Below are 8,884 nucleotides of genomic sequence, written 5' to 3' on the forward strand. Positions count from 1 at the left end.
TCACTGTTTAGAAAGTAATCCATGCTTCTGTTCTTTTTTCCAAAGTGCAAGACCTCGCATTTGCTCACATTGAATTCCATCAGCCATTTGACCACTCCTCCAAACTGTCTAGTTCCTTCTGCAGCCTCCCCACTTCCTCAGTACTACCTGCCTGTCCACCTAACTTTGTATCATCGGCAAACTTCACTAGAATGCCCCCAGTCCCTTCATCCAGATCATTAATATATAATGTGAACAGCTGCGGCCCCAATACTGAACCCTGCGGGACACCGTTTGTCACCGGCTGCCATTCCGAAAAAGAACCTTTTATCCCAACTCTCTGCCTTCTGTCAGACAGCCAATCCTTAATCCATACCAGTAGCTCACCTCGAACACCATGGGCCCTCACCTTGCTCAGCAGCCTCCCGTGTGGCACCTTATCAAAGGCCTTTTGGTTTTCTTGGCAGCATCAAGAGTTTGCAAGCCTACATTCGGGCAAAAACGAGGCTGCCTGCTATAAATTTGCTAAGCTACTCCTTCTGCCGACTAATGTGAATTCAGGATTAATTTCTGTGTCTCACAAGGCCCAAAGGCCTGCAGTAAAAGATGTAATTCCAGTTTGGGACATGAGCATTGACAAAGCCAACGTTTCCTGCCCATTGTCAGTTGCCCTTGAACTAATTGGCTTTCAAGGCTACTTCAGCAGTTTTTTTTAAGAGTCAACTACATTGTTGCTCGATTAAAGTCACATGTAGACCAGACTGGGTAAGGATGGCAGATTTCCTTCCCTAAAGGTCGAGTGAGCTAGATGGTTTTTACAACAGTTGATAATGGTTACATGGGCACCATTAGGCTAGCTTTTAATTCCAGATTTTGTTGAATTCAAATTTCACCAGCTACCATGGTGATATTTGGACCCAGACCTCCAGAACATCAGCCTGGGTCTCTAGATTACTACTCGAGTGACATTACCACCATACCTCCACTCCACCATATTCCATTTACTGTATCCTTACTTTAAAATTACAGAAGGTTTCAGTAATGAAGGGCACTGTTTAACTTTGAGTGGCTGGTAAAGGTTTGTACCCGGTTTCTATGATAGGTCATTGTTTGCTCAAAGCCCCTCACACTGTAATATTTGGATAAGCATGACTGCCAATATATATCTATCAACTGATACCACTAAAATACATTAACGGGCTATTTATGTCTTGGTGACTGTAGAGTATTTTTATGCTCAAATTGGCTGCTGGGTTTGCTGAATTGCAATTGTGTTTATATGTCACATAATTCATTAGCTATATACCTTATACCTTTTTCTATATTAAAGTTGCTGTATTAATCAAAGCCATAGCTTTTACTTAACTCTAAAGATGCCTTGAGATTCTGAAAAGTGCTGTATAAATCCAAATTGTTTTCTTTTGTTATATAAATACCAGATTTTCAAAAGAAACTTAGAAAACATTTGCAACTGCAATATTTTGGTGATATGAACATCTTTCATTCTGGCTGCCAAGAAATTTCATCTTTGAATTTACTAATGATGATGTACAGGAGAAGAACACAACTTGAGCTGCAATATAAAGGTGCCATCGTACTGTAGTTAATTTTCTTGATAAAGAAAATGGAGAGAAAAAAATTGCATTTGGTAAAAGTAAGTTGGTTATTGCCAGTATGTTTATTAAAGTGGATTTCAATCTGCTGAGCTAATTCATCAATAATCTTGTGAACCCTAACAGTTAACCTGCATCTAATATGGAATTTTATTAAATGCGTTTTGAAAGCACTACTGGATTATTAATTATATTGCTTCATCATTCTCTACCATTCTAGGTTTTTTTAAAGACATGGCTTTGAAACTAACATTTTTTTAAGGTAGCTCTTGAGATAATACATTTGACTACTGTCACTAGAGAACATGTTAGACAAAATAATATTCTGTTTTAATTTGAGGCAAGGGATGTATTTGAATATAATTATAATTGAATGTTTGTTTTATTTTGTTTAGTATAGGTGCAATGGTGGGATTAGGAATTGCTGCCCTTGTTTTACTGGCATTTGTGATCAGTGCCTTTGTGTTGTGCTACTTATTTCTCTGCACTAATCCTCAGAGATTAGATTCTGGCCTCAGACTTCAGAACCTGACAACATCTCCAGTTCAAACAAGTAAGAATAAATTCATCAATACTAAAGAATCTCTGATGCATTATTTATGTGTTCATCTTTCCTGCTACGTGTCCCAAAATGTTATACTCAGAATACAAATACTTTTTTCATTTCCCCCTAATATTTATCTAAGCTATTTGCTGTCCTTTCATGACATTTTGGCTTTCTGTAAATCACTTCAGTAACTAGTAATTACCATGTCAGGAGAAGTTACATCCATAATATGTCGTATTTAAGAATTTGGCTAATGTACTGTTGTGTTTGTGTTAATATTTAATATCTAAAGTTTTAAAACAATGGAACTTATCTTGATAATGACCATTGCGACTCCCATCAGCGACCTTTTGCTAATAGTCCAGCCTAGGTTTCTGTATTGTTGTGCTCAAAGTTTGGACTGTACAATGGATCCATGTTTATTGTTGTGCCTGCCAGTCATTTCCAATGAATAGTGAAAGCTCCCATTTTAAAAGATTGGGTACAACTGGATATTGGTGAATCCTGGCACATTCAAATAATATAATAATATTGTAACAATAATCATATAAACATTAATATTCCAAAAATAAAAAAACAATGTTATACTGCCACAGTTGCAATGAAGTGAGAAATTAATTTGGAGGGGGTTGAATTAGAAGAGTAGGAAAGTGCTGCTGTAATTGTGGAAGGTTTTGGTGAGATCAAATTTGATAATACATTGTAGTTTTCTGGTGTGTATATCAAAAGGAATGATGTAAGTTGCTGTCAAGTAGTGCAACACGGGTTTACGAGATTGTTTCTTGAAACTGAGTTTAGAGGAATGAAAGGTTGACTTAAGGAGAATAAGTAAGATTCTGAGAAAGATTCACAGGGTAGATGAGAAGATATTCTTTCCCCTGGCAAGAAAATTTAGAACTGATGCCATAGTCTCAGGATAAGGGATTGGTTTGGACTGATTTTGAGGGGAATTTTCTTTACTCAGAAGGTTATGAATCTTTGGAACTCTCTACCCCAGAGAATGCTCAGTTATTGAGTATAGTCAAGGTTGACATTGATAGATTTTGGGCTCGAAAGAAAAACCAGGAATATGAAGTTTCTTGTCCTAACCTCATCACCCTTGATTCCCTGACTGATTAAGAATCCATCTGTCACAGCTCTCTGTGGCAAGGAATTCCAAAGACTCTCAATCCTCTGAGAGAGGAAATTGCTCCTCATCTCAGTCTTAAATTGGCATCCCTTTATTCTGAGACTATGCCCTCTGGCCTTAGACTCTCCCACAAGAGGAAATATCCTTTCCGCACTTATCCTGTCAAGTTCTTTAAGAATCCTGTATGTTTCAATGAGATCACCTTCATTTGCCTTCATTATTGTTTGCTGCTCCTACATGCTCAGTTTCTAAGTTCCTTGTATGGGTATCCCAAGTCTTTTTGAACATCAGTATTTACAATTTTTATAATTTTTAAAAAATATTCTTATTTATTCTTGCAACCAAAATGAATAACTCCCTGCCTCCTCGTGTGAGATTCCATCTCCCAACTTGTAGCTCATTTAACCTGCTCATGGCCTCTTGGTGTTGTCTTCAAGGCTCACGTTCTCATCTCGCTTTATATCAACAAATTTATATACATTAGTAGGGAGGTATTACTGCAACAGGACAAGGAGCTGTTTAAGACTACATTTGGAGAACTGTCTGCAGTTTTGGTCCCCGTATTTATGAATAAATATTATTTCATTACAGGCAGTTCAGAGAAGGTTCACGAGGCTGATCCCTGGTGTGGAGGGATTGGCTTAGGAGCAAACGTGAATCCGTTTGGGACTCTACTCATTGAAATTTAGAAGAATGAGGGATGATCTCATTGAAACATATCAGATTCTTAAGGGGCTTGACAGGATAAATGCCGAGACAATGTTTCCCATCATGAGACAGTCTAGGAGTGGGGGCATAATCTCAAATGCTCCTCAGATGCTCCCTGACCTGCTGTGCTTTTCCAGCACCACTCTAATCTTGACTGTAATCTCTAGCATCTGCGGTCCTTATTTTCACCCTCAGAATAAAGGGGTGTCAATTTAAGACTGAGATGAATTTCACCTCAGAGTTGTGATTTTTTCGAACTCCTTGCCACAGAGGGTTGTGGAGGCAAAGCCTGTGTGTATACTTTTAGCACTGAGATAGATTCTTGATCAGGAGGGGAATCAAGGGTTGTAGGGAAAAGGCAGGAAACTCAATGTGAAGAATGTTAGATCAGTCCTGATCCTATTGAATGGCAATGCAGACTTGAGGCATTCCAAGTGTACTACATCTTCTGGATCCCTTTAACTATTCTTCTATTATATCCTCTAAAACTTTAAAGGTCACCTTTAACTACCCTCCTCAAAAACTCTCGGAAATTTGTCAAAGAGGAATTTTCTTTCATAAAACTACCTTGACTTTATTTTGTCATAATATGATTTCATAAGTGCCCTGATAAGATTTTCCAGAATTTTCCAAAGGATTGATTCCTTGTCTAGCGACCTTTATTCAGAAACTTTGAAGAAGGGTCACTGGGCCCAGAACATTGACTTGGCTTTCTCTCCACAGATGCTGCCAGACCTGCTGAGTTTCTTCAGTTATTTCTGTTTTATCTTCAGAATTCCAGCATCCACAGTTCTTGTTTTTTTTTCCCTGATTTCAGGTTAACATGCTCCAAGTTCCTAGTTTGGTCTTCCTCCTGTTTTTCAATAGGAGAGTTAGATTTGTCAACTCCAAATCTTTTTGAATTGTTCTGGAATTGAGGGAATTTTGAAAACTCAAAAGCAGCATGGATTGATGGTTAGTGAAGAGTAGTCATGGAATGACCATAAACAGGACATCCCATGTATAATACTAAAGATTTATACTCACAACCGGGACACACTGTTAGTCAAATCCTTCCAGTTCAACTGTGACACTGGGGTCTACCTGATAATATGGGAATCTTCCTAGTTAGGGCATCTCTGTAAATGCGAGGCAAGTCCAAAGTGAGCAAGTACACTCCCATCAGTCTTCTCTTAATCATCAGTGATAAGTGTCATCAACTTGATCATCTCGTTCAGCTTGGCTCTGCCAGTGCTATTTGACTCCTGAATTCATTGCAGTTTGGCACAAACCTGGACCAAAGAGCTGTGTTCCAGAATTGAGTAGAGAGTGACTGATGTGGACATAAGAACAGCATTTGACTGATTGTGGCACCAATGGGAATCTGGGGAAAAAGAAAATCTCCAGTGATTGAGCCAGTCCTAACAACAAAGAAGCTGTTTGTGCTAGTTGGAGGCAAGAGAGAGGCAATGGCTTAGCGACCTTATCACTAAACTATTAATCCAGATACCCAAGTATTGTTCTGGTTTCAAATTCTACCGTGGGAGATAGTGGAATTTGAATTCATTGGCAAAAAAACTAGAATTAAGAATCTAATGATGATGATGAATCCATTGCCAATTATTAGAAAAATCCATCTAGTTCACTTAAGGGAAGGAAACTGTTATCCTTAACTGTCCCACAGCAGTGTAGTTGACTCTTAGCTGGCGTCTAGGATGAGCAATAAATGTTGGTCTAGCCAGTGATACCCTCATCCCTTGAATGAATTTAAAAGTTGCTACAGGAATTTTTCAAGGCGGTGTACTTGGCCCAAAGATCTCAGCTACTTCAATGCCTGCTTTCCATCATGATGCTTGAAATGGGAATGTTCACTGATGATTGTAGAATGCCCAGCACCAGTTGAGATACAGAAGACAGGAAAGGACACAAAAGAGGAGGAGGTCTCACAGTATTGATCAGAGAATCTGTTACAGCAATAACAAGGGATGAAGTTAGCATAGACAGAGAGAGGAGCTTTTGAGTTGTCTGGCAGGCCTAAAAGTGGATAAATCTCCAGGGTCAGGTGAAATGTATCTCAGGATTTTGAATGAGGCAAGGGAGGTACTGGCAATAATTTTCAATTCCACACTGGCCACAGGTGAGGTGCCAGAGGATTGGAGGGTAGCCAGTGTGGTACTGTTATTGAAGATGGAGCACAGGATAAATCAGAACACTACAGGCTGTTCATGTGTAACTTTCAGTGGTAGGGAAATGATTGGAAGCAATTCTGAGGGACAGAATTAATCTGCATTTGAAGATGAAGATATTAATCATGTCTCACTAACTTAATTGAATGTTTTGAAAATCTGACCAAGCATGTAGATGAGTCTGCTTGGACATCAGAAAGGCTTTTGATAAGGTTGCACATGGGGACACTGTTGGACAAAGTAAGAATCCATGAGATCCAAGGAAATGCAGCCAATTTGGAGCCAGAATTGGCTGAGTGGCAGCAAGCTGAAGGTGATGGATTAAGTGTGACGTCTGCGTCCAGTGGGCTCAAGGTAGATGAGGCTATGGGCCAAGTGCTGAAAAATGGAGTTAGAATAGTTAGGTGGTGGTTTCTGTCCAGCGCAGACTTTTTTCCTGTGCCGTTGACATCTATGACTCTGTGACTCTGTTTGCGAATCCTCAAATTCTGAACAGTTCATCCCTGTATTCAGTAAGACCTGGATAACCTCCAGGCTAACCCTGATGAGTGGAAAGTAGCTGTCAAACCTCACAAATGATATATAATGATGATCTCAAGAACAACAATCTAATTATCTCCCTTTGACATTCAATAGTATTGTTATTGCTGAATATCCCATCATCAGTAGTCTGGCTGAAACCTAACTGGACCAGTTGTATAAATACAAAAGCAGTTGGAGGCTATGCATTCTGTTGTGAGTATCTTGTTTGTTGAGTACCCAAAGCCTTTTTTTATTTAACCTATTTTTCTAATCAACCTATTCAGAAATGTTGTTACACATCCCTGGGACAGGTGGGTCTTGACTCCTTGCCTCCTGGTCCGGGGATAGGGGCACTACCACTGTGCCATAAGAGGGCCCACCCAAAGCCATTTTTAATTTAACATATATTTCTAACAACTTGTTCAGAGATGTTATTATACGTAAAAAACAGTCGGGAGGCAGATTTTGGAAAGGTGCAGAAGTAACAGGTTGTTGTCATGGGTGACTTTAACTTGCCTAATATTGATTGGAACCTCCTCAGTTCAAATGGTTTGGATGGAGCAATTTTTTGTCAGGAGTGTCCAGGAAAGATTTCTGACTCAATATATAAATAGACCGATTAGACGCCATATTGGATTTGGTGCTTGGCAATGAACCAGGCCAGGTGTCAGATCTCTCGGTGGGAGATCATTTCAGTGATGGTAATCATAACTCCCTGACTTTTCATGGAGAGGAATGGAAGCATGCGGTATGGGAAAGTATTTAATTGGGGGAGGGAGAATTACAATGCTGTTAGGCAGGAGCTGGGTTGCTGAAATTTGGAACAGATGTTCTCAGGAAAATGCACAACAGAAAGTTGTTTAAGGAGCACTTGCTGATAGTGCTGGATAGGTTTGTCTCACTGAGGCAAGGAAGGAATGGTAGGATGAAGGAACCGTGGGTGACAAGGGATATTGAAACATCTAGTCAATAGGAAGAAGGAAGCTTACTTAAGGTTGAGGAGGCAAGGATCACACAGGGGTCTAACGGGTTATAAGGTAGCCAGGAAGGAATTGAAGAATGGACTTAGGAGAGCTAGAAGGGGGCATGAGAAAGCTTTCGCAAGTAGGATTAAGGAAAACCCTAAGGCATCCTACACTTATGTGAGGAACAACAGGATGGCCAGAGTGAGGATAGAACCAATCAAGGATAGTGCAGGGGACTTGTGCCTGGAGTCAGAGGAAGTAGGTGAGGTCCTGAATGAATAACTTGCTTCAGTATTCACTAATGAGAGGGAGTTTGTCGTTTGCAAGGACTGTGTGAAACAGGCTGTTATGCTCAAACAATTTGATGTTAAGAAGGAGGATGTGCTGAAAATTTTGAAAAGCATGAATCATAGGTAAGCACCCTGGGCCAGACAGGATATACCCAAGGTTTATACGGGAAGCGAGGGAAGAGATTGCTGCGCCTTTGGCGATAATCTTTGCATCCTTACTGTCCACTAGAATAGTACCAGATGTTTGGAGGGTGTCAAATGTGTTCAGGAAAGGGAATAGGGATAATCCTGGGAATTACAGACCAGTCAGTCTTACGTCAGTGATGGACGTATTGCTGGAGAGTCTTCTGAGAGACAGGATTTTTGATTACTTGGAAAAGCATTGTTTGATTGGATGTAGCTAGCGTGGCTTTGTGAAGGGTACGTCATGCCTGACAAACTTTATTTAATTCTTTGAGGATGTGACAAAACACATCGATGAAGGTAGAGCAGTGGATCTGGTTTACATGGATTTCAGCAAGGTATTAGATAGGGTTTCCCATGGTAGGCTCACTCAGAAAGTAAGCAGACATGGGATACAGGGAAATCTGACTGCCTAGATACAGAATTGGCCGGCCCATAGAAGACAGAGGGTGGTAGTAGATGGGAAGTATTCAGCCTGGAGCTCAGTGACCAGTGGTGTTCCGCAGGGATCTGTTCTGGAACTTCTGCTCTTTATGATTCTTATGAATTATTTGGATGAGGAAGTAGGTGAGTCAGTCAGTTTCCCGCTGACACGAAGGTTGGTGGAGTTGTGGATAGTGTGGAGGGCTGTTGTAGGTTGTAATGGGATATTGAGGAGAAAGTGAGGTCTGCAGATGCTGGAGATCAGAGCTGGAAATGTGTTGCTGGAAAAGCGCAGCAGGTCAGGCAGCATCCAGGGAACAGGAGAATCGACGTTTCGGGCATAAGCCCTTCTTCAGGAAT

At 40.4% G+C, this 8,884-nt stretch overlaps 1 protein-coding gene across 2 annotated transcripts in view; it reads left to right on the forward strand.

Annotated features, from left to right (window-relative positions):
- The window catches only part of LOC122555586 (protein shisa-like-2B), a 38,623-nt gene that overhangs the window by 20,476 nt on the left and 9,263 nt on the right, over positions 1-8,884 (forward strand). Inside the window, exons 2-3 of one of the 2 annotated variants that reach the window (XM_043701626.1) lie at positions 1,988-2,145; positions 6,778-6,876. In XM_043701626.1, the coding sequence (XP_043557561.1) occupies positions 1,988-2,145; positions 6,778-6,876 (257 nt within the window). The remainder of the gene's footprint in view (positions 1-1,987; positions 2,146-6,777; positions 6,877-8,884) is intronic. The other variant, XM_043701616.1, reaches the window with a different exon arrangement.

The sequence above is a fragment of the Chiloscyllium plagiosum genome, chromosome 1, assembly GCF_004010195.1.
Source record: "Chiloscyllium plagiosum isolate BGI_BamShark_2017 chromosome 1, ASM401019v2, whole genome shotgun sequence".
Classification (NCBI taxonomy): Eukaryota; Metazoa; Chordata; class Chondrichthyes; order Orectolobiformes; family Hemiscylliidae; genus Chiloscyllium; species Chiloscyllium plagiosum.